Below are 26376 nucleotides of genomic sequence, written 5' to 3' on the forward strand. Positions count from 1 at the left end.
TTGACATTCTGTTTCAAAATGTCAGTTATGAGATGTCTGGAGTTTTTCTATAATTACCAATTCTCTGAATTCTTGTGTGACACATTCAACAAAATTATTCTTTCTGACATTGTGGTTAGCTTGTAAACATTAGTGTTATTCAATACAGTCAAGTCTTCCAGTAAAGAATTAAGCCTCTCATATTAAAACAGGAGTTATTGAAACTGTGTCTGGAACTCCTAGGTATTAAACCCCGTGCTTACCACGGTATGATCATATTTTTTGAATAAATGATCACTTACTAGAAGCTTTGAGCATTTGTCTATGTTAAGAAGCCCAAAGGCAGTCTGTGCAGACACAGCAACAACCTGTACCACATGTGTTTCAAAAGCTGATGAAACTAATAACAGCTCTCCTTCCACAACTATCTCCCACAATTTGTATTAGTGTTTGTATTGCTTAAACCAAGAATTCACAGGGACTCTCCTAAGGGTGCTCACAGGCCTGATGGTGCATCTCAGAGCAATGTGTTCCTACGGCCACGTCCCAGACTGAGCTGACACTGACAGCATGATGTTCCTCTGCATTCTGCGATTATCACACACAGTCTACCTGCTTCCACATTCATTACCTCCTCTCCCCTCTTTACTTTCATCTTTAAACGGACAGGAACTCAGCTACAACCTTTTTTTTTTTTTCTGGTTATGAAGCAAAGCTAAGAAGTAGAAGCATTAAGATCATGGGTAATGACAGAAGGGAGATAGATACATGTATCCTCATTAGTTTTTCATCAAACTAAATATTAATACTGATGCCAATTTGGACATGCTTAGGGTATGTATATGCCATAAAATATTTGGTTGCTTTCCTTATAAAGTATGTGTCTGTTTTTTTTTTATAAAGTTTGCTTTGACTTTTAAAGAACATAATTTCATCTTTTAGGCCCAAAACAAAAACCCTCACAATGTGGAAAAAGCAAAGCCAACATTCTTCATTATATTCACTTATTTGGTTCTTCCAAAAAGTTTTCTACACAATTCGTGTCAAATACTGTGCTCGGTTCAGGAGATAGGGAGACAAAGACCCTTCTAAATCTTAGTACCTACTGACTTAAACATCGTCAGTCAAAGCAGCAGATGATGTCCCAATCACAATCTATCTGTTTTTGCTTCTCCACTGACTGGCAAATGGGATACCAATAAGCAATTAGGTGTCACTGCAGATGGGGGAAGGTGCATTTCAATGTGATGGGTTTTATATTAGCCCAACTCAATAATGCTATAGTGAATGTTTAAAGTGAACCAACATAATACTGTTTCAGCAGCTTAGATTTGGAGATTTCTGTCCTCATAACTAGCAAGAGTTTAAATGCCAGCTTCAAAAGTCACAGTGTCCGACAGCCAAGTTCTTGGGATTAACTCTGAGGCACTGACTTCTGTGTACCTCTTACACATTTCAATTTTCTTAGGGCTACATTGAACCCACTGAGACAATCCCACACAACTTCCTCATTTCCTCATCAGTGGGTGATAAGTAACCTTAATTCCATCCCTTACCTCAATTCTCCTTTAATGGCTATAATAATATATTCACAGACACAGGTGATTAAAATGTTCATATGTTTGAGAGACTTTGATTCCACTTACTATGACTAGTCTTCTTCATATTATTTGCCATTTAGAGATGGAACACTGTTCTATTTCTCATGATTTAAAATTATATTTGCATTAAAATATTCAGTATATTAAGCCCATTCATTAGGCTTTATTAATTCTCATAGCATATAACTTGAGGATTTTAACCTTTTTTTTTATTACTTGCATTCATCTCATTAGTTGGTGCTAACAACCTAGTATAAACCTGCCTGATGAAATACAGGGCATTCATTTATGTTTTAATTTCAGATAAACAAATATTTTATGTCATAAATATGCAAATCATACTCAAAATAAGTATTTGTTGTTCATCTTAAATTCATATTTAATTGTGCATCTGTATTTTTATTTCCTAATTCTATCGACTCTAATAAAACATCATTTTTAAAGTGGTGAAAAATATTGATTTAATATATACTGAGTTGAGATGTGAAATGTAATGATACATTTTAATAGCATTTCATATAAAAATAGAATATTCTATTATTAAAAGTATTAATAATTATCTTTGTATACACATGTATATACTTTAAAAATTCCTAATTGGCCTTAATATTTGAAGAAATTGAGATATCAGAATGTTTTTAAGAAATTTTACTTTAGAATAAAAATATATCTCTTTCTTTGATATTTGGAAATGTAGAACTACAGTTCAATAATTGGAGAATTGACTTGAAATGGACCAACTATTCTAAAGTATTCTATTTGAAAAATTGGATATGAAAAGAGAGCTCCAGTGATTAAGAAAAATACAGGATTGGGATCCCTTGTAAACTATTCCTCAATAAGTGCCTCCCAAGTACAAAGAACACAAATACTGCTCTTTTGCAGAACTAAACTGGAATCCACAGTATCAGTTGGTAAGAACATTGATATGCAAATGGCATCTGTAACTGCCTATTCTAGGAATGGCAATCTTGTCTTTGTTTCAAAACATTGTTTAGCCGGGCGGTGGTGGCGCACGCCTTTAATCCCAGCACTGCATATGAACGTTCTTACCAACTGATACTGTGGATTCCAGTTTAGTTCTGCAAAAGAGCAGTATTTGTGTTCTTTGTACTTGGGAGGCACTTATTGAGGAATAGTTTACAAGGGATCCCAATCCTGTATTTTTCTTAATCACTGGAGCTCTCTTTTCATATCCAATACATATCCATACAAATGCAACTGATACAGAGATGGTTCCAAATGGAAGACAAGTTATCCAGAACGCTAGATGATTGAAAATAAGTGTTAAGAGATGTGTCATGTGAGATTAAATCGGCCAGGCTTTCACGCCTTCCTGATGGGATGATGTTAATCCCAAAGACAGGAGGAGAAAGACCACTGACCCAAATCATCATGGCCTAATTACTTAGAGTATTATTTTTTTTCATGTATGGGGTCTTCCTATCCCTAAGGTGGGATTGAGAGGTCAGCCTTGGATGTAGGAGAAACAAGGATTTTAGAGCTCACAGGTAGGACGGTTTCCAAATGGAGGATTCTGCAAACAAAATAGACAGGGGTACAGGAGTAGAACACAAGCACACATGTTAGTCCTAATGTCATTCTGAAACAAAGACATGATTCAAGGTTGTACCAGGTAGTCATAAGGAAGTAGTCATAGGTGGTCACAAAACCTTTAAAACAATAGTGGGGGGAGGCAATATGGTTATAAACAATGGTTTTTTGTTGTTGTTGTTGTTGTTGGGTTTTTTTTTTTTTTTTGGTTTTTTCGAGACAGGGTTTCTCTGTGTAGCTTTGCGCCTCTCCTGGAACTCACTTGGTAGCCCAGGCTGGCCTCGAACTCACAGAGATCCGCCTGGCTCTGCCTCCCGAGTGCCGGGATTAAAGGCGTGCGCCACCACCGCCCGGCTAAACAATGTTTTGAAACAAAGACAAGATTGCCATTCCTAGAATAGGCAGCTACAGATCCATTTGAACTTAAGGTTACAGGTGGGGCATAGCCCACTCCTCACAAACAGGAATGAACCTTGTTTGTTTACTGTAAGATGGCTTGTAAGCCTGAAATGAAGGCAGGCTGCTTTTTCACAGTGTGACCGTGGAGTGACAAAGAGGGATCCTTTTGTTATAATACTTAACATATGGGACAGCCTTATGTTATTATAATATTCTGTAAACAAGAGCATGCAAAACCATTTGAAAAAAGCATGCCTTAGGAATTTATAGCATTTAATGGATTAAATTGTAAAGTGCTGTGGTGTAAAAATATTAAAGAAAATATTTTCCTTTAAAAGAAAGGCCATGGATTTGAGACAGAGTAAATGGGGGTAGAAGGTACATGGGAGGGAGTGGAGGGAGAAAAAGGATAAAGAAAAATGTTGCATGTAATTATCTTTTAATTTCTACAAAGTTCTTTTATTATGATTCAAAGTAGGCTGTGCCATATGTACTTTAAGGCATGCTCCAAAATGATCTCAAGTGAATTTCACTTTGGAGAAAGATCTCTTTTGTGTGTTGGCTTATGTTTAACAGGTATACCTGATTTTCTCCAGAAAGAAAAAAATCTATTATTAATTGTTCTTAATTACACATTACATGTGAAAAACATTATGTTTAAAGTAACACAGCTAAAGATGGGTCCCTGACAAAAAATACTGCAATACAGAACACATCAGGAAAAATCTTATAAACCAACTGAATTATAACATGGGTCTATTTGGATTGACAAAAGCTTCACTGTAATTATGAAACCATGTAATAATTAACATTGAAAACTAGGCTCTTCCTCATCAAACCACAGGAGAATGTGAAAAATGTAGTATTTATTTAGGCTAGCTTTATATTAGAGGAAGAGCTTTCTGTAATTGCAAGAGATGTACACAGTATTATATAAATTTGAGATGAATCAAACACAAGCCCTTTAACATAAAAGCAGGGAAAACAGGGATTGAGAATATCAATTGGTTTAATATCATTGGGTCTGGAACATCCTGGCTCACCAGCTCCTCATCACCATTATCAACAATGGGACGAGGACGGCTAGTAACCTTGCTAAGTGCTCAAATCTGCAATGTGTGCTAAGCATTGTCTCACTTTTCACAACGGAGTGCTGAAGCCTGGAGAAGTAAAATGGAGCATCATTTGGTAGATGGCCACAAGAGGCTTTGTTTCCAACTTATGCAGGCTCAGAAGACACAGCTGTAACTATTGTGCCATGCCTCAGCCTCGACGCTAAAAATTGAATGCGATTTACTTCATCAGCGTATTACTTAAAAATGATGCAGAATTGGTAACTATCACAATGTGATCAGTTAGCTGTCAGTTAGGACTGGCCTAAAAATTATGTGTTGGCTTTTATTATTTTTAAAAAAATGAATGAAAATCCATATAAAACTTCTACTAGTTATCTCTAGGCAAGATTTGTGTGATCCCATAAAAGTTTGAGAAATGAAGAGTTTAAGCAGCTACTTTTGAATGCTTTCAAGTCTAAGGGATATATATATATATATATATATGTATATATATATATTATACAAATAATACACACACACACATATATATATTACATGGATAATATACATGCAAATTTACCTATTAATGATCTTCAGCAAAGAAAGAGAACTCAGATGTCTGGCTTTTTTGTTTGAATTAAGCCTTAAATTATTACAACTTTTTCCTCAAGAAAATAATAGCCTTTCTTATTCCTATTGCCAAAAGTTTTTAAAATATTGGCTTTCTCCTAGGGCTCACAGGTTGAGTGATATTAGATAAAGAAATCAAATGAGAAAAAAAAATCAAAGACACGAAAGAGAACTTAACAGATTCTTGTTATCAAGACTCACTACTAATCATGAGAGGTCTGCTGGGCAGACATAATATTTCCCTCTCTTCCTTAGGCATTGTGGGAGAGCGATTTATGACACCACATTAACTGCAAGTACAAGGAAAATGTGGTAGAAGGGGATAAGGAGCTCACTAATGTGAGGTAAAATCAAAAGCAGTCTCCAGCCTGAGATTACTGTGTATGATAACTTCTCTGGAGTCACATCCAAGCCTCCCAGCCAGCGGCACAAGTTTTTCTAGCAAAAGAAAAGTGATTTGAATGAAAAATAAAGAGGAATGAGGAGAGCGTGGCAGCTAGCAAAATCTGATGACCCATGCAATGTACATCTGCTGTCAGTCAGACTTTTCTTCCCTTTTCTTTTGTCCTTCTTCTGTTTCTTTTTCTCTTTTAAAGTGGAGAGCAAAGATATTGAGAAATCAGTGTGCTTAGTATATTTTCCATTTCCTTGCCTAAGAAATCTCATAAAACTGAAAGAAACATATGGTGTGAATGGAAGCCCCATAGGGCTCTTTGGAAAAGCAATTCAGATTCTGGATCATACATTTGTATCATACTATGTTGATATGAACGAACTGGACTGAAGTTTATGAGACCAATAATCTGCCTTAAGTATATTTACCTTCTAAAATGCTTTGTGCATTAATTTGCATCCTTTACTGCGTATCTACAACAATCTTCCTGTGCACTTGGTTAAAAATTAGGTCATGCCTCTAACTGGTTGACCATTTCTTATGCAACTGTAAATTTTCTCTGCAATAGGAGCATTTTATAATTTCAGACGAGACGGCCTCATTTTTATTTGAGATGGAGAAAATAAAATTCAGAGAAGATAACTTGCATGATCAAAGCCAAAGCAAAGGGACAAAAACCTCCATTTCCTGCCTCTCAACGCAAATACTTTCCCCACTTTTGTCTATAAATCAGTTTTCCAATACATTGACATAAACTTGGCTCGAATATGTTTACCACTTTCCTTTTTTATCAAGTTTAACAAATACATTTATCTGAACCTATCTGTAAAGTACTTTGACAGGCATTTCGCGGCTGGATGGAGTGAGAGTTGGGAAAAACACAAAAGAATTGTGACTACTGTCTCTTCCTGAAGAGACTAAAGAGGGTTAGAAGTATAAATGTGTTGCGGAGTTCAAGATCACCAGGAAAGACAATCCAAACTCTATTGAGACTTCAATCAGTCAAATTTGATTTAAGCTGCAGCTGACCACAGTCTCCTTGGTTGGTTTTGAGACTGTAGCCCAGCTGAAAAGGAGAGGGCAGTGTTTTAAGGGCAAAAAGTCACAATCTGTTCCTGGGGATGTGCACTTCTGCAGATATGAGAGATCATTCAGGTCTTTTGCATTCCCAGAATTCCTGGTATTGTGGTATTGTCTTAACAGCCTCAGGCTGTTTACAAGGTTGGCCTCAGACCTCTAAGATGGAGTCCTTGGCTGCTACAGATGGATAATAAAACACCGTTTTAGAAATGCAATGTAGTAGAAATCCAGAAAACATACTGAATGAAGAAAAGAAAGAAAAAGGAAAGAAAAGGACGTGACTGCTCCTAAGTATAGTGAAGGAGAATGTTTATTGTGGATAAAAGGGAAAGTGTCATCAGAAGCAGGGATATCTGGGAGAGTGCAGAGCAGACATGACTAGACTGAGCTGGGCCATGTGAGGAGAGGACCAGGGGAAGAGAGAAGTTGGGGAGGGGAACCAGGTGCAGTAGCAGAAGGCCAAAGGTACAGAGGGGAGGGGCAAACAAAATGTCTGGATTGGATAGGGAAAAGCCTGTGGGGGAAGGGCAGCCCAGCCCCTGGGCTGGAGAGTGCAGGCTAGAGGGCTGCATGTGCAAGCCATATCCTGTAACAGGTAGGGACTGAGGGACACTGGGAGAACCTGGCCACCAGATCCAGCTTTGATATGTTAAATAGGCATATATATAGAATTTGTAATGTTTGCAAGAAAGATTTTACGGTTTGGTTAGAAAAATAATTTCAATGAAATTAAAAGTAATGGCTGGGTGATGGGGGCACACACCTTTAATCCCAGCACTCCAGAGGCAGAGCCAGGGGGCAGGGGGATCTTTTCACAGAGGCCAGCCTGGTCTACAGAGCAAGATCCAGAACAGGTACCAAAACTACACAGAGAAACCTTGTCTCAAAAAACCAAACAAACAAACAAACAAACAAAAGTAAAGTTGGGAAGACAAAGTTTAGAAACTTTAAGCCTCAACTAATGGAGTAGAGATAATATTTTTAGTTTAAAACACTTAATAGGATCGCTGATAACACAGATTAGAATTTCTAGTGAGTAACTAATTCTGTAATTATGCATGTTAATCCAGATGCTCTGCTAGCAATACTTAACTCCATGAATGCAGCCCAAATCATGTTATCTATATTCAACCAGGGGAAGGTGTTAAGAACAGTGTGGCTGAATGAGAAGAGCTATGAAGAACTAACAAAGCAGGAATATTATCAAATTGCTTCATGACAGAAATCAGAGAATAACTACCAAATAATGTGATGGTTTGAATAAGAATGTCCCTCATAAGTTCATACATTCAAAAGTTTGGTAGCCACTAAGTGAAACTGTTTGAGAAGGTTTAGAGGGTGTGGTCTTGCTGGAGGACATGTGCCATTGGGTTTAGGCTTTGAGGTTTTGAATACCTAAACCATACCCAATTCGCTGTCTATCTGACTCATGCTTACAAGTTAGATATAACCATTAAGCTACTGCTCGAAAGCCATGCCTATGTGCCGGTCTGCTGCCATGCTCTCTCTTTGCCATGATGATCGTGGACTCACCCTCTGAAACTGTAAACCCTAATAAACTCTTTCTTCTCTAACTTGCCTTGGCCATGTTATCACTTCACAGTGATAGAAAAGTAACTGACAAACAGCAAACCAAGTAGATTAACACATATGCCCCAATAGGAGCGTGGGCATGAGCTAGGGATTTGACCTTAGAAGTAGGGGAGAGAGTATGGGTACAGTAGACATTTCAGGAAAACACACAATTCTGTAATTCATTAACAGAAATGAAAAAGGAGTAAAGGCCATGAATTTGAGTGAGAGCAAGGAGGTACCATGAAAGTGGTTGGATGGAGGAAAGGGAATGGGGGAAATGATGCAACTATAATTTAAAATAAAAATGTATTATACATTAAGTGCTTCAAAATTCTACTTATATTATTCTGTACCTCAGTAAAGTACAATAAATAAATAATTTCTATTCTGGTGAGATATACAATAAAATAAAGTTTTTATAGGATTAAAAAAAAAGAAAAAGGAGTAAAGGAGAAGTCAAAGTCAGCTGCCATGTGTAAGTCTCTGAACAACCTGTCCATGTTTCTGGAAAAGAAGTAGTAAGATAGAAAGAAACCAAAGACAGTGGAGAAATGAGAAGTCAAAGCTAAACATCCCCAAACTCGTGGACAGACTAAGTTCAACCACAGTTAGTTTTACCTTCAATACAAATGCAAACATGTGTAACTTTTTTGCAAAATTCACTTCAGTGACTTAGAGTCTCTTTGGGATGAAAGGAATTGGCTTTAAATATGAAGAATTTAACCATGTTTGGGGTACATAAAAGGCATCTGGTAAGTAGCAGCTATTTTCATTATAATAGATTTTTTTTTCTTTTTTTACATAGCTTATTTTCACACTTGGGTTTAGAGTAGCTTTAGGAGTTCAGTGTTATTTCGTTCCAGAACCTTTCTTTGAACATGGAAAGGACAGAGCTCAGGGACACAGAGCAGTGGGCTTGGGCAAGCAGAAGCTATGCTAATGATGAGCACTTCAAGGGAAGAGTGCTGGGAGAAAAGCCAAAATCAGGGAGGAGTTGAGCAGAGGGAAGATGAGATAAGACAAAGAAATAGACTTAAAGCAAGCAAAGTGGTTTCTCTGAATGTATTCAAGAGAAAGATATAAAACTAAGGGCATGGGGCAAATATGTGTATTGCCGTATATAAAATATTATAAATAATAAGGAAAGAAGAAAGCTCCCGGAGCAAGGCTCTGTTTTTGCGACCTGTTTTGCAGCCCTGTGGTGCTGACTGCCTGTGCGCCTAGCTATATCCCTTGCCACTATCTGGAAGAGACTTTTTCATTCTGATTGTACTTATTTCCTGCTTTGTCCCTGTCACTTCTTTAGAATAAGTCTCCAGCATAACCAAGTGTTCAATAAAGAGGAATTTGATTGGTCATTTTAGACACAGGAGAGTGTTTATTTGAAGAAAGGGAGGCGAGGTTCTATGGTGATAACTTTCTTGCTGATGTCGTAAACACTTCAAGAGTTTTGAGAATAAGCTTACAGCTTTCAATATTATTTTCAATTCAAAGTAGATGTGAACTTTAGAGAGAAAACAGCTGGCAAAAGAAATATGTAACAGGTAAAATTGCCTGAGAATCTGAAATCTTCTATTGAAGGTATATGTGTGTAAGGATGTGTGGGAGTGTGGCTATGTGGTTGCATACACAGATATGAGTGTGCAGTGAGAACTCATTGAAATTTTGAAATTATAAAGTTCTTCGGTAAACACTAGTAATTGGGAAAATTGTACTGCATCCAACTCCTAGATGAAAAGCTACAGACAATTAAAAACTGCTGAGAGAGGGAGAATTGGCCTTCTCCAAAATGAGCAAACTATATGATTATCTAATCCCAAGGGGTTAGATATGCACATAAACAATACTGAACAGACTAAGTAGGTTATATTTATATATTTATATACCCATATACACATGTATAATGTAATAATAATAAACAATAAGTATGGTGATATTTTATTTGTGCACCCCAATAAAGCTTATCTTGGATCAGAGGAAAAAGAAAGCCACTATATTAAACATAGAGGTCAGGCAGTAGTAGCACATGCCTTTAATACTAGCATGTGGGAGGCAGAGATCCATCCTGATCTCTGTGAGTTCAAGGCCACACTGGGAACAGAAACAGGTTGGTTAATCCCAGTGCTAGTTCACTATAGAGGTCTGGAGGTCTGTACAGACAGACAGGAAGTGATGTAGCTGGGCAGAGAAAGAAAGTAACATGGCAGTACACAGAAAGATAGGCGTGAGTAGACAAGAAGCAGCTCTTTCTTGGGCTGAGGCTTGCATATTGTTAAGAACGTGGCTGGCTTCTTTCTGCTTCTCTGATCATTCAGTTTTCACCCCATTATCTGGCTCCAGGTTTTTATTAGTAAGACCATTTAGCAATTTGTCTTACAAATAGGAGGCCATAAATTTGAAAAGGAGTGGGAAGAGAATGGTAAGGTTCTGAGGGGGAAGGAGTAAAGGCATAGTTATATTTTAATTAAATAAAAAAAAAAGACAGTAACCTAATTCATCTTCAAAGCCAAGAAGAACTCAAACCTACAGTTAGTATTGATGTTATTTATTGGTTTAAAACTAACCTGTTCACAGAGTTCAGGACCCTATCAAAAGGCAAAATCTTTCAGGTGACTCTAAGGACTCATTTACATGAATTTTAAAAAGTAATTTTAAAGAGACAACCAAAATAAAATCCTAGATTTACATGCAAGATGCCAAAATTACATAAAAATATTAGAAAGGAAAATACATATTGAGTTACTTTTGCAAGGGCAAACAGAGAAAATCAAGATTACCATAAAATTTGCCCAAGTTCACTTAATACTCAAGTTTCTAAATAAAAACAAGATTATTTATCTAGATGTAATTTATCGTTTAGAAATAATTTGGCTGTCTTTAATGGAAAAATGAGATTTTTTTAGAAATAATTTGGCTGTCTTTAATGGAAAAATGAGATTTTTTTCATAAAACATCTAGCCACAGTTTTCCTTCTACCATCTCCTCCCAGATCCTCCCCACCTCCCCACCCATCCAACTCCATGGCTCCTTTTTTTTTTCTCTTTTTAGAAATAAACAGACAATTAAAAGGAAGGAATAAATAAGAATCAATAAGAGAAAGCACAAAATACACACATGCACACAAATGAAACCCATAAAAACACAAAATCAGAAACCATAATATATAAGCAAAGGGCCGGTAAGATGAAAAATGACCAAACAAATCAAGATGAAGGAGAAATATCTACAAAAATACCATTGAGTTCACTTTGTGTTGGCCCTCTCCTTCTGGGAATGGAGCCTAGGCTTAAGTGTGGTTTGTATACAAAGTGAGATTCCACGGGAAAAAATTAATTTTTCCTTTGCAAAAAATGGCTCCATAGGTAAGGGAACTTGCTGCCATGTCTAGAGATCTACATTCAATCCCTGCAACCTCCATGGTGGAAGGAGAGAATCAACTCATACTAGTTGGCCTCTGACCTCCACATGACCCCACAACGCATACAATATGCAAATTTAAAGATAGTTTAACATTTACTTCATTATTTAGTAGTTTTGTTTATTCAAAATCATAATACAGAAGATGTTCTCCATGCAGTGTATCTTGGTTTTTATTTTTGAAAACTGTTTTTACCTGTTTTCCATGCTGTAATCTCAAATAAGCCTCTCCATTCTTGGCTAGATACAGTAATCAGAAATTGAAAAGAACCACTTCCTAGTGTAATAATAAGACAAAATTTAAAGGGCTCAGAGGTAGCATTTGCCTAGTATAAGTGAGGCTTTGGGTCCTATCTCCCTGCAGAAGAAGAATTGTTTTCTTTATCTTAGGCAAGACAAGGAGAAAACCTCAGTTCTTTCGGAAGCAGAACTGTGCAGAAGCCTCATGTCTGCCCCAAACAAGCTTTGCTATTGCAGGTGCACAGATAGCCTGTGTGCTGGAAGCCAGGCTCTGTTTTGCCTTCTGCTCTCAATTCAATCTGAAATGCACCCAAACCTTTCTGGCATGAATTTCTTCAATAAAAACTTATTTTACTTTCTTCTTATCTTTGTACATTATAATTCATACAATTTGCCAAGGGTGGAGGAATTTAACATTTTCTATCTTAATGTTTTGAATGATTCAAATATACTCAAATCCCTGGTAAATAACACACACACTTGGTAGAAGTCCTTTCATGGAATGACTTCCAAATGTTGGCTACCCTAATCCTATAAGTAATCACGTAATTTATTGCCCATACTTGGAAATACCTCTTCAAAGTAAATGGTGTACTATTAGCAGGGTAGATAGAGTTATATGGTCATCTAGGTCTCTTGTGGCTATTCCGATCTTAGGAGAGTTTCTGAGAGGTTTTGAAGTGATACCTGCCTTTCCCTTTCTTGGATATTTAAACCCAGTGTTGCAACAGTCCATGAGGCTATTTACTGCTGTTGCCCGACCACATCCCCAGGCATACTTTAATTCTATTTCTTTTGTAAGACCTGCTTGATTTCTCTAAAGGCATGCTATTTTCTTCCCTCTACCATCTCTGGCCTCAATATTTTTATTATTCACTTGGCTCTGTAGAAGGTACCTGTGTGCTTCACATTCATCACTACTTAACGTTAAGAAACTGGATAACAGTTTCTTATTAATTTCTTCATTTTCTTGAATACCAAGCAACAGAGCAAAGGTTCATGCACATACAAAATGTTTAACAAATATTAAACAAACAAACAAACAAAAACCCAGAGTGCAGTCACTAGTTTTAAGTTAAAGTAATGTGTCTTTGTACATACCTGTGTCTATAAGATTCCTTAAAATGTAGTAAACATTAAAGGTTCCTAATATAGAGTATATGTTCATGTTGTCTTAGGAAAGCGTATTGAGATCTTCATTTAGTTTCTACTGTATACAATTATTGTTATGTCACATGAGTTAAGTAATTAACTTAAATCTATGTATTTAATCAACAAAATGAAACTCTCTATTATATATCTACCTATCTTTTTGTATCATTCTATGAAACTAATAAGCTTGAATAATTTTTCATTTCATTTTTACAGACAGTATAATTATATACTATATATATAATTATATAATATATAATTATATATATTATATGTCTGGAGTATTCATTTTAAATTCTACCTGTTAGCCATTCAAAGGATAAGGTGGGGACTATGATGAACTGGTATATTCTGCTCTCTTGCATTTCTCTTTCAGACTTTCTTTCATGATTCTTCATTCTTTTTGTATATTTTTTTGAAGCAGGGTCTCACTGTGTAGTTCTGGCTGGCTTGGAATTCACTGTGTAAATCAGGCTGGCCTAGAACTCATTGAGATCTACCTGAGTACTAGGATTAAAAGGTGTGCACTGCCATGCTGAGCTAGACTACCTAATTTTTAAGTCACCTAACAGATTTTGAAAAAAAGAGCTAATGATATTTACCTTCATTCAAGTAAATGAATTCCTATTCTATGTTTTGTCTCCAGGATCCTTTTAATAATGTAAGAACATTACCAACTGTGATTGCTTTTAATAGTTGTTAAATATTATTTACTTCAGACTCATCCAAGAAGCATAATTAGATTTGCAGAGAAAAAGGTAAGCATAGTTATCAAAATTCCAGCATTTTAGCCAGGCCTAGTGGCACCATTGTGTAACCCCAGACATTTGATAAGAAGGGGCATAAGCATAAGACTGTCCTGAGCTGCCAAGAGAGTTCAAGACCTATCTGGGATACCAAATGAATTCAGGGCCAAACTGATACTTTAGAATACTTTCATAATACAGTTCAAAAAAAGAAAAAGAAAAAAGTTAGATTTGTAGTTCAGTGATAGTAGAATTCTCCAAGATGTATGCCCCGCCCCCAGATTCAACTGTCTACAGCAAACACACACACACACACACACACACACACACACACACACACACACACACACACATTAACAGAAAAAAGGAGAGCAGAAGGAAGGAAAGAAGGAATGGAGGGAAGGAGGAAGGGAAAGAAGAAAGAAAAAGTATAACTGAATGCTTTTACATTTACCATTGATTCATAAACTGATTCAATTCTACTTGATCCTCTGTGATTATTACTGGTATCTTATATCTCATAAACATTTTTATTGTTGCTTCATATCAATATTTAGATTATTTCTCTAGACATTTGCTTCTATTTTCCATGTCTAGGATTTTTCTTATTCTGTGTTGGGGATCCTGTACCTAGGCATATGTGTGAATATCCATTATCTTCTTGGTTCTATCTGAGCATGATGAATGTTAAAATTCAAATATCTTCTGAATTACTTCTGTGATTTTTCTCCTTTAGAATTAGTTATTCTTTTCAATATGTGTTGTAGTTCTTTATAATTTGTATTATTGTTTTTATTTCAATCTCAATAAGCCATGACTATTGATGTATAATTATGATAGCCAGGCCAGACTAACTGAGGAAGATTACCAGTAGAGGTCTTCTCCTCTGCTTAGGATGAATAGATTTGGACTTGTGAGATAAAGATTATTTTTCTTGAATGATTTCTCTTTTCAAGAAAAGGACACCAGCAAACTAGAACTGGATACCTATGACAGGAGGGCGTCTGAACAGTTGGAAACAATGTCAACTCTAGAACAGGTGCATTTCCTGTACCCCATCCCCCCTATGTCTGATATAAAAGTACTTATACCCTTCCCTTTCCGTGTCTTATACCCACAGAAGATCACCTGTGCCAGATACTCCTTATTCTTCAAAACTATAATTTTAACATTCTCCTTACACTGAGGTTGGAATAGAAGGGAGAAATTCGGGAGTCACTATTTTGACATGCATCCCTTTGCATGTTTACATGATCATCACCTTCAGGTTACTTGCTGACCTTTCATTGGGAAATAGTTTAGGACTTCCTTGATTTATGCCTTTTGGTTTATATAAGGCATGGAGGGAGAAGAATGTTGAGCTTTTATTTTCATTCATTCATTTAAATATTTAAATATATTTGGTTTACTTATATTTTACATAGGTGGAATTTACATAAACACTTGGTTAAATATTTTTCACAATTTAAGGTGAGTGATAGTGACCTATATGTGATACACCATTTATATATATATATTTTTTTAATTTCTGCACATAAAATTGAATTATGGTTTTATTCATTTATAGGAACTCTTTACTTGTCATCATCTTCTCTTTCTGGCACTCTGTATGCTTCCAAGAGACACAAGTCTTTACTGAGTCATGGAAAATGCAACTTGAATTTACAATATGTAAATTAGTTAATACATTCCCTATTATCAAGTGTCTGGGTTTCATTATCATTCTATCAATACAGAAAAAAATGTCTTTTTATATGACAAATCTCTAAATATTTTTTTTAAAGATTTATTTATTATGTATACAGTGTTCTGCCTGCATGTATGCCTGCAGGCCAGAAGAGGGCACCAGATCTCCTTATAGATGGTTGTGAGCCACCATGTGGTTGCTGGGAATTGAACTCAGGACCTCTGGAAGAGCAGTCAGTGCTCTTAACCTCTGAGCCATCTGTCCAGCCCCCTCTAAATATTTTTAAATAAAGCCACAATCTATATATTCTGAAAAAAATAATATTAATTATATCTAGTGTCATAGAGCTTTGGATCATATCAACTGTATGATTTTGATGAGGTGTGTTAGTTCTATGGCCTTCCATAGAGCTTCCCAGCTGACTTTGTAATGATCTAGCTCATGAAGTCACTGGAATTTGGACACAATGTTTTAAAACTCAGTTCATTTTAAAAAAAAATGTGAGAAAATGCCATAACCCCATAACAACCAAATGTTTACCATTAATAGCTCTAGTACACACATGCATATTATTTTACTCACCTGGAAAAGTAAGATCAAATAAATGTTTTCTTTTCAGTTTTCTGTTCTCATTTGTTTTTCCCCTTCTAAAGTAATATTAAAACATCTTGGTGCAACTGGTATTATCTAAGGAAAAAAACTACCACATCACCTGAGATAGTGCTTGAGATATAACTGAATCCTCCAAAGGGAACCATTTCAAATGAGTACAAGGTAGCAAGAAAACAAAACCAGTATATATACACAACAACATGCAGGTACAGACATGCAAAGCAGATATTGTTCATTGTTTCCACTCTCCTCCCTTTAAAGGACAAGTGTGCCTGTAAGGACCTTTGGTGTGAGCTGTGTGCCCTGCATCTTTCTCCATTAATATCCAGGCTTTGTAGGTATCGGCACTCCAGGTTCTGTCAGCTCTTGATGCTTGTGGACTATTCTTTAGAGTAGGTGTTTTATTACTAGTCAGAGAGACCTCTCTCACAACCCCCTTAAAGCTGTTCACATTTCCAATTACAGCATAAAGATTTTGGCAACTGCTTCCTGGGCTTTCTTCTACATTTTTTCCTGCTAAATATTTGAAGCCAGTTACACATTGCCTCAGGAACATCTCCCTTCTCCTGCTACAGATTAATGTCTCCCTCATATTTCTTTCACTGATGTATTTACATACCTATACTCGCAAGCATATGTCTATGTTTGATAAAACACTTATGGTGTAGGTACAAATGGCTAGAGAAATAGAGATTGTCTGCTTAAATCAATGAGATCCATGACTTCCATTTATTTGAATACTTAGTCATTAAACAAATATTTTGAAGACTGTTTCAGACTTGTTGTCATGCATATGTTTAGAAAGCAATGCTGAGCGAAACCAAAGAAACTCCCCATCCTGTCTTCATGGATGACACCTTAACGGTGATGATTCCCAGCACTGATTCATTGCTTACTGTGTGTTAAATACTTTTTGTGACTCACAAATTGTGTAAGTGCAAAACTAGAATGAGGGATCTATTAGTTCAAAAAATAATAGACAAAAGCACGTTTGAAAACAAGTAAACCATCTTCCTGTCCTTTCCCATAATGCATAAAATCAAGTGTACTCTGGGTTGAGAATAAGAATGTGCAAAGACAGAGGGTGATTGTTTTATACAGCTCTACAGTTGAATTTGTAGTCTTGGGGAAATTTTCCCCATCAGTGGGAGTATGGCCTTGTGCTTATATATTCTCTGCTTACTCAACAGATACAGGAATTAATTCCCAGCACTGATTCTCCAGAGTTGTACACTTCCTTACAGTCACTGCAGGTCTGTATCTCCTTACCCCTGCACTGTTTGCTCTACAAAGCAGATACATGGAAAGCACAGGAAGAGGCGAAATGCCCAAAGCAGCAGGACACTACAGCACTTCTTCTCTTGTGAATTTTACACAGGAAGAAGCACAACCATTATAATTATTTTTTGCCTTTTGGTTTAAATATTTAGTAGTTTCTGAGTAAGCAAAAGTAACAAATGATTTCTAGGGATTTATGTGGCCAATCATTTAAATGGCAAAAAAATCCAACAAAAGGTATAATGCTGATCACAGGAAGAAGGATATAAAAGACTCAAATTATGCACTAACCTAATAAATCCTAAGTAAATGTTTACATTATTATATTGTCACTATTGTATAAACTACAACATCCACTCGCCTAATGGGCACTTGCTGAGAATATACTATATAAAGGGCTCGATTAGGGAATGTATTCATTCAGATGCATATTTATTAGACAGACTGTATGGTCTATGAGCTTATATGGGATGGCATTTAAAGGCAAGAAAAGCAAACAAGAGAGTAGAGCTACTAGAAAGGTGGGGCTGAAGATAACTCTGGGTCTCTGACTTGAGTTACGGGGTAGATGCTGTACACGGCCAGGGTGGAAAAGCTGGTTCAGATGTACTGATTTCACTCTCAGGGCATTTTGTTTGGCCGAGTTGTGGAGGAGCTGTTTGTTCATTTGTTAGTTTTACTAACTTTGCTAGACAGTTTTATGTCAACTTAAAACAAGGTAAGATCATCTGAGAGTAGGGAACCTTGGTTACTCCAAAAGATTAGGCTGTAGGCAAGGCTGAGGGCATTTTCTTAATTAGTGATTGAGGTGAGAGGGACAAGCCCATTGTGGGTGGTGCCATCCCTGGGCTGGTGATCCTCAGTTTCATAAAAAAGCAGGCTGAGCAATCCATGATGAGCAAGCCAGTAAGCAGCACCCCTCCATGGCTGGTGCATCAGCTCCTGCCTCCAGTTTCCTGCTTTGTTGGAGTTTTATCCTGACTTCCTTTGATGATGAACTGTAATGTGGAAAAGTATGTTAAATAATCCTCCCTTTCCTCCCAACTTGCTTTTGGTCATGGTGTTTCATCATAACAATAGAAACCCTAACTAAGACATATTTCAGCTTTATATTTTTCTATTCTGATATTGCTTTTTGCTTGTTTGTTTTTTGTTTTTGTTTTTGTTTTTATACCCAATGCTCTAGTTGAAACATTGTATTCCTTGGAGTCTGGCAGTGTCTTAACCATGCCTGGTTATCTGAATTTTATGGGCCCAATTAGGAAAGATAAAATGTCTTTAAGATTTCTGCCACCCTATCAGACTCTAACTACCACTAATGATTATTTTCCTGACTATTAAGTTAATGATTTTAAATATATTTTTGTCTTTTTAGCATAATTATGTGAGTTTGGTTATACCTATGGAATGCCTCAGTAATTCTATATTTCCTTTACACTATTTCTCCATAAGAAAAGGAAAAGTAAATTTCTTGTAATATTTAGCAGAATTCAGAAGTATGGTCAAATTACATAATTATAAATCTAAAGAAAAAACGGGTGGAGAAGTTAAATGGTGTTTGCTACTGAAAGCAGACACGTCACACTTCAAAGAGCTATCAATCTTTATGGTTCTGCACTGAATGTTCTTTGTATAACTGAGAACTTGGTTATATAGAAATGTCTGCTGAAGCATCTATACAGATTATTCAACTATTTTTACTTTCATTTCTTGCTTCTTGTCATTTCCGAGAGAGCTGCATGGTTCAACAACTTTCCTGCAGTAGATACTACTTTCAGATGGCACAATGATATGCACCCTGGAAGAAAATTGCTCTTCCTGCTGTTTTCCATGTTACAAATTCTGTGTCACTAATGTATAGTTATAGGATGCATAGTTATGTGCTTTCACATCTCAAATCTGACCTCTCACCATCTCCCCTGCCCTTGAGCCTGGCATCTTGCTGGTGCTGGCAGGCGTCAAGAAGGCATGGGCTGAGAGCCAAGCTGATCCTTACAAGGACACTCAGAGAGGCAGACTGACACGGGGTCAATAATTAGCACAATGCCAGACACAGTGCTCAATAAGGATCTGCTGAATTAATGGATGCGTGTGTTGCCTGGCTGTTGTAAATGCTTCAAGTTGATAACCTGGGCTAATTGGCTGAGCATTATAAATGAAAATGGAGGAGTGATCAGCTCTTCTCTCCTGCCAGGTCAATAAACTTATTTAAAGACTTCTTTTAGAGATAGAAATGTCTAGTTCATTTTTAATGTCCATGCCAATAGCTTTAACAATGTTAAAAATACTCTGAAGCATTTTATCTATCATCTTGAATAACAAAGATACTTTGAGAGAAAAGCAGACAGTAAATTTTAAGGTAAGTTTTAGGATAGCATATAATTCTATTATATAAAGTACTTCAATGGCAAAGACTAGTTATGATCTAACAGCTCTAGCTATAGTGACGGTCTAAATTTTACAACCCGGAGACTAAAGGATACATCTCTATAACATTCTGAAATCCCAACAGTTATTACTTATTATTGAGTTCTGCAGACTGTCTCACATTTAATCACATCATAAATACAAAATAAATTCCAGTTAGCATATTTTTATTTGTTTTACAATTTGTTTCTAAAACATACTTTTATTCTACAACGCTGAGAAAGAGAAAAAGAAATTGGCTAACCACATTCAACCATGTCTCTAAAGGCATGGATATGTCCATACTCATAAAAGTAAATATAATATCCAGATTTTAAAACAGATATACACCTCTCACAGGCTCAGCATCACAGTGAGCAGTCTCAATTCCCTGGCATGATTCTGTGTTCAATTCACATTCAAACCTTTATCTCAATTGCTGCTTTTTCGGAGACAGCTACAAATCTGTAACTCTATTGTTTTGGGAGAAAATATTTTATTTAGAAAAAAATTATTCTTTAAGAATTTTATGTATGTGTACAGTGAAATATGATAATATCCATGCTGTCCTTTCTTCCTCCAGTTTTTCCCCAGGTCCATCATCCAATAAATGTGCCTTCCAACTCATGCTCTCTTCTTTTAAATAAAAACAAAACACAAAGCCCAGTTAATGCTGCCCATATGTAAATAGATATGGAAATTACCACTGGAGCATGGGTAGCCTATATCAGTACCCCATTCCTGAACAAGAATGACTTCTCATCCCCCAGCAGCTGTCAATTGACAGCTCCTCGGTATGGGCAGGACTTCATGAGCTCCTCCCTGGGAGAAGATACTTGAATAATTTTAAAGGCCCACTAAGAACCCAAATCTGAAATACTGTGTTATCCAATACCTTGATACAAGATGATGATTTTATTTATTTTAGTATTGAAGCACTGAATTCTCAAAAAAAAAAGACCCAAACATATTCACAATTGTTTTTAAACCTTTCCAACTGTAGAAGTCATTATATGAAAATTAACAGTTCTGTTGTTTAAAATGTAAGAGAAGAGGATGAACAACAAGCTAGATGACACAGAAGATCTCCTCTGCTTCAGGTACTTCTTGGTCACCAGGAGTACAGTTAATATGCTGTAATGGTCCTCTGTAGGTAATGCGGTAGACAAGAAGAGGTTCCAACACTCAACAGAACAACTGCTGCTTACATTGCTGTTACAAGTAATATATATATATATATATATATATATATATATATATATATATATATATATATGAGTATTTTCAAACTCGAAGAAGTACTATTTACATGACTAAACCAACAAGTCAAACACTGGACTTTGTGACACTTATTTTCCAGCTTCTATATTCTTTCACAAGTTAGAGTTAAAGGTTTAATTTCTAATACTACATTTCCATCCTTATATATTGAACTACATCTTCTTATTACTAAGAGTCTAGCCCATGACTGTCTCACTTTTAACTTCCCTCTTCATGCTTGATCCCACATCAAACGTCCATGGCCCCCACAAAGCCAGGCCATCAGGATAGTGCAAATTCTATACCAAGTTCATGCTAGTCATCAGAATTTACTAAAGTTCTTTTTTTTTCCTGTCCAAACATAGTTGCAAGTCCCACGGATCCAGTGAAGGCTGAGTAGTCATCCTAATAAGCTCGCTGTCCCCTTGTGGAGAACTTTTCATCTGACTTGGTTGAGATTTTAAGTTACACAGGACCTCACTTTTACCTTTACAGTCCCAGGAATATAATTTCCCATTAGATCATTGATGACTTTCTAATGATGGAGGGTGGGCAGATGTTTAAGTCCTCTCTTTGAGAGATCTTTCTTACATACACATTAAGGCTGAAGGATTATCACTATAGACATCTAACATCTCCTTGTGTGCTACAAGCGTCTTCATCCCACCTCCCAAATCTGGGAACTCAGAGTTAACTTTGGTTCTCAGCTTCCTCATCTGTAGAACTGCATGCATCTAGATAAACAAACAACATACTGCATATGAATGTTTTCTCTACTATCCGTGTTTAATGTGGGAAAACGTGAACTGAAGATTAATGACAAAGGAAATTACTTCAAGAAGGTCAATTGATCTTCACCTACAAATACAAACAACTTTATGTAATTGTCCACTGCTATCTTAATTATTCACGACCGCGATTTGTAAATGTAAAATTAACGAGAATAGGGGCTGGGGAGATGTGGTAAGTGGTTAGGAGTGTATTAACACATTTCAGTATGTTTTGGTTTTGCTTGTGTTGCAATAAATTCTGCTTCTATGACTGGAATCATAACTGTCAAGGAATTTTTTTTTCTCAGAGTTTCCACAGAACAGAAAAGATGTCATTTGCTTTGCAGTGGGATCTCTCAGGGACAGCTCACCTCTGTGAGCCCATCTGCCCTTTCTGCCTCTGTCTTTTAATTAACATTTGGAAAAGAACAGTGACATTGTAGATAACAGGGATAGGAAAAGAGACCCAGAAAATGATAGAAAGTCTGTCAATCTTCAGCCCTGCTAAAGAGCATGCAATAGTCGTACTGGGGGTGGCGGGGAGTCATTCATAGGCCATACATACTCAAAGCAATGTAACCTTCACACACACACACACACACACACACACACACACACACACCCCACAGACTAAAGCATCTTGAAAGAATATAAATGAACTTAAAGTAGGAAAAATAATTCTAAATAAAGTTAAAATTAAATAAATTCAGGCCAAGGGCTGTCAAAAGAATTTCCTGCTGCTTACCTTCTCTGCTGACTGGGCTGTACCGAAAAAGATGGGGATGAAAGCTAACCAAATGATGCAAGTGGTATACATGGTAAATCCAATAGGTTTGGCTTCATTGAACGTCTCTGGGACCCCTCTGGTTTTAATGGCATAAACAGTACAAGTGACCATCAGGAGGATACTGTATCCCAGTGAACAAATGAGTGACAGATCAGAAATGTCACACTTGAGCACTCCCCTGGCATTCTCCGGATCTAGTGTCCGCTGTTCTCCATAGTCAATGATGGTGTGTGGGGGATCCACAACAAACCACACAAACACTCCAAGGAGCTGGACGGAGATGAGGCTGAAGGTGATCACCAGCTGGGAGGCTGGACTGATAAACTTAGGTGCTGTGACAGATTTCTTCCCCTGCTCAAATATTCGGTGGATACGATTTGTTTTGGTCAAAAGTGCTGCATAGCTGAAACACATACCAAGTCCCAGGAAAATCCGTCTGAAGGAGCATATGATTGTGTCAGGTGCCGCAATCATCAAAAAAGTGATTGAATAGCAGAGAAAAATCCCCGTGAGGAGCACATAACTAAGTTCCCGCCCAGAAGCTCTCACGATAGGTGTGTCATTATAGCGGACAAATGTCACAATCACAAAGGTGGTGGCAATGATTCCCAATATTGCTATGAACACAGGTACCACGGCCCAGGGAGAATGCCACTCCAGTTTGATGATGGGGATCCTCTGGCAGCCTGTGCGGTTGACGTTTGGTCTCTGATCCAAAGGGCAGAGTTCACAGGAGAGTTCATCCACCTGGTAGTTATAACCCTCACAGCGTTCACAGTGCCAGCAGCAAGGGACCCCTTTCACGGTTTTCTTCCTCTCCCCAGGCTTGCACGGCAGGCTGCAGACAGATGCTGGGTGTGTGTGTTCTCTATTAGCCCACCGCATGTCTTCCACCTGTGGGTATACAAAATTAATGAGCCTTTCATTTTTTCCCCATTTATAATATCCTAATCCTAGCCACAGGTTTGTAATAAATCACCGAAGGCTGACAGTACAAATACAGTTTACCATAATAAGAGTCTCATTTCTTTCCCTGATATTGACTTTATAAAAGTGTTAAATGATTGGATCCAATCAATCACTTGGATCATCAACTAGATGAGTGTCATTACTTTCCACTTACCTCTTCATGGCTGACCACTATGATATCAAAGAAAGATTTATTGGCCCAAACAGTTTTAATATGAAAGCTTTAAAAATTAAATAAGAGGGATAAAGACAAAACAAAGCAAAAAATCCCCCATGGAAAGATCTTTTGGAACTAAACACAAATATATAAGTCAAAATCTTTCAAACACTAAATTAAGACATAGAAGTGTACAAACATTGATTCATATCTTTCTAAAATAGTTGGGGAAATTCAAAGGACTACATGTTGATTTTGAAAGGAAATGATGCAAGCAGTTATTCTCTGACTTCTCATTGGCTCATGGATATAACAATATTTACATGCTAGACATACACTGACAAAGATATGTTCAATAAAAGACTTAAAGAAAATGTTTACTGTTGAATGCTTGCAATCTTAAAGGTGGCTGAAAGCAATGAAATTATTACCAACGAGGATACCAAAGGGAGATCAAAAAAGGTACCACACAGAGATGGGACATGCAGAGGGCAAATTTGAAAGTGCTGGGATTTGGAAGCCTCTTAGAGGCACAGACACATACAAAACCAACCAATGAACAAACAAATAAATAAATAACCAAAGTGAAAATTTTATTTACCAAGGCCAACTTCATTAACAGTCTACAAGAAGAATTACTATGCCCCATGGTAGTCGTCTTCCCAGGTAGCCCCAGTGCCCTCTCTTCCTTGAATCTGTGCACACATGTGGTCCATTCTCACCCTGAAAGAGTGACCTATTTAAACAATGCAGTGTTGAAGGGATTATAGTCATGACTTCTGAAGCTCAGTCATAAAAGTCACTTTTTGCTTCACCCTTGTTTTCTCTTGTGTCACTCATGCTCAGGAAAGCACCACCACGGTGTCCTGAAAACTCTCAAGCAAGCACGAGATGAAGATCGCAGTCTCTTGCCAGCTGCAGCAATGAGTTTGCCATGTTCAGAACCACCTAGTAAGTGGTTGCTTGGCTTCAGTCACACCCTCAGAGGAATTCAGCCCTTGCTTTCATCTTGACTTGTGGAAATCACTGAACTTGAACAGCCCACCTAAACTCTTCCTGAATTCTCAAGCTCAATGCGTATATAAGGTAATACGTGTTTATTAAATTTCTATATTTTTGACAGTTCCATACATGTATAGAACATATGTTGAGTGAATATATGTCGAGCATATTTACATCCATTATGCTCCCTTGCCCCTCTCCCATTAATCCTCTTCCTCTCCCCAACTGCTCCATTTTCTCCTTTCATATCTTTTGTTTGTTTGTGAAACCCATTAAGTTTAATTATGGTCACTTAGTTGTAAGCCTATAAATTTTGGAGCTATTTTTATACAGCAATAAAAAAACTAATGAAGCTCAAATTAATTTTGCCCAGTCTGTGGCCACTATAACTCTAACATCAGCTGGGTAATCCATGGAGAAGGTAAACCAGGTAACAGTAGTCATGTATCTTAAAGTCACCAGTGTGCAATGTCAACCTCACTCCCCTATTGCTTTTAAGGTGGCCTCCCTTTGAAGACCAGGTGATGGGGGTTATTCTTATGGAAAATGACTTAAGAATGCTTTCTTCCCTTGAATCTTCCCCGGACTGTTAAGGTTAGGAATTGCAGTCCCTGGTCCCTAAACTCTGAACTTGCTAGGAATATCTGAATCTACCCAAGGTGGAGTAAAGAATTGAAATGTCTTTAATGCACAGTCCTTTGGGAAAGGTGATGCTGCTTTGTGTGTCACATCATCACAGAACACTACCAGAGCCATCCTGCCTGCTTCCCAAGAATCAAACTAACATTTTTTTACAACACCATTAGTTTTCCATTAAGTTTTAATGACTCTAAAGGGAAATTTATTTACTTGGAGGGTTTCAGTGAGACAGAAAGAAATCTTGGACTAAAAGCATGTAGTCAGAACCTTCTCAAAAATATTGAAAAATGAAATATTCTATTTAGTGGCCGAAATATTGATTTTAGACAATAATGGACTCATCATAAAGGACACTTGAAAGTTACATTTCAAAGGTAATTATTATAAACCTAAATTGCAATTTGTCTGAGGCTTCAGATTAAAAAAAAAGGGAGAAAGAAAGAAATTTAGGGTAGTCTAATCCAACACAGAAATTAAAGCCAGCAAAAAAGTCTCAGAAACATTAAACTTAAAAATTACCAGAAAAAAATTAAACCAAATTACTATTTGCAGATGATAAGCTATTACATATAAGAGATCATAGTAACTCCACTGGAAAACATCTAGAAATGATCAATACATTCAGCAAAAGTGGCAGGATATAAAAATCAGTCTGTCTGTATATCCATAGCAAGCATGCTGAGGAGATCGTATACCCACTTCCATTTGCAATGGCCTCAAAAAGATATAGGTATAAACTTAAGGAGGTCAAAGTAAGATATAATAAAAAAAATTAAATCTCTAAAGAAAGAAGTTGAGGAAGATACTAGAGGAAGAAATTGTCACTTTTACTTAATATTTCAAACTTAAACAACATTTAAAAATGGAAACAAACAAAAGAAAAAACATAGGGAGGTTATGAAAATACGGCTCAGCAGTTAAAAGCACTTGCTGCTCTTACAGAGGTCCTGAGTATGATTCCCAGCACTCCCATGACAGTTCATAAAT

The 26376-nt window shown here is 36.9% G+C and overlaps 1 protein-coding gene across 2 annotated transcripts in view; it reads right to left on the reverse strand.

Moving 5' to 3' along the window:
• Grm8 (glutamate metabotropic receptor 8) overlaps positions 1-26376 on the reverse strand; it is a 771171-nt gene that overhangs the window by 56257 nt on the left and 688538 nt on the right. For both annotated transcript variants that reach the window (XM_059257445.1, XM_059257446.1), the window contains exon 8: positions 22581-23516. In XM_059257445.1, the coding sequence (XP_059113428.1) occupies positions 22581-23516 (936 nt within the window). The remainder of the gene's footprint in view (positions 1-22580; positions 23517-26376) is intronic.

Source organism: Peromyscus eremicus, chromosome 3 (assembly GCF_949786415.1).
Source record: "Peromyscus eremicus chromosome 3, PerEre_H2_v1, whole genome shotgun sequence".
In the NCBI taxonomy this organism is placed as follows: domain Eukaryota; kingdom Metazoa; phylum Chordata; class Mammalia; order Rodentia; family Cricetidae; genus Peromyscus; species Peromyscus eremicus.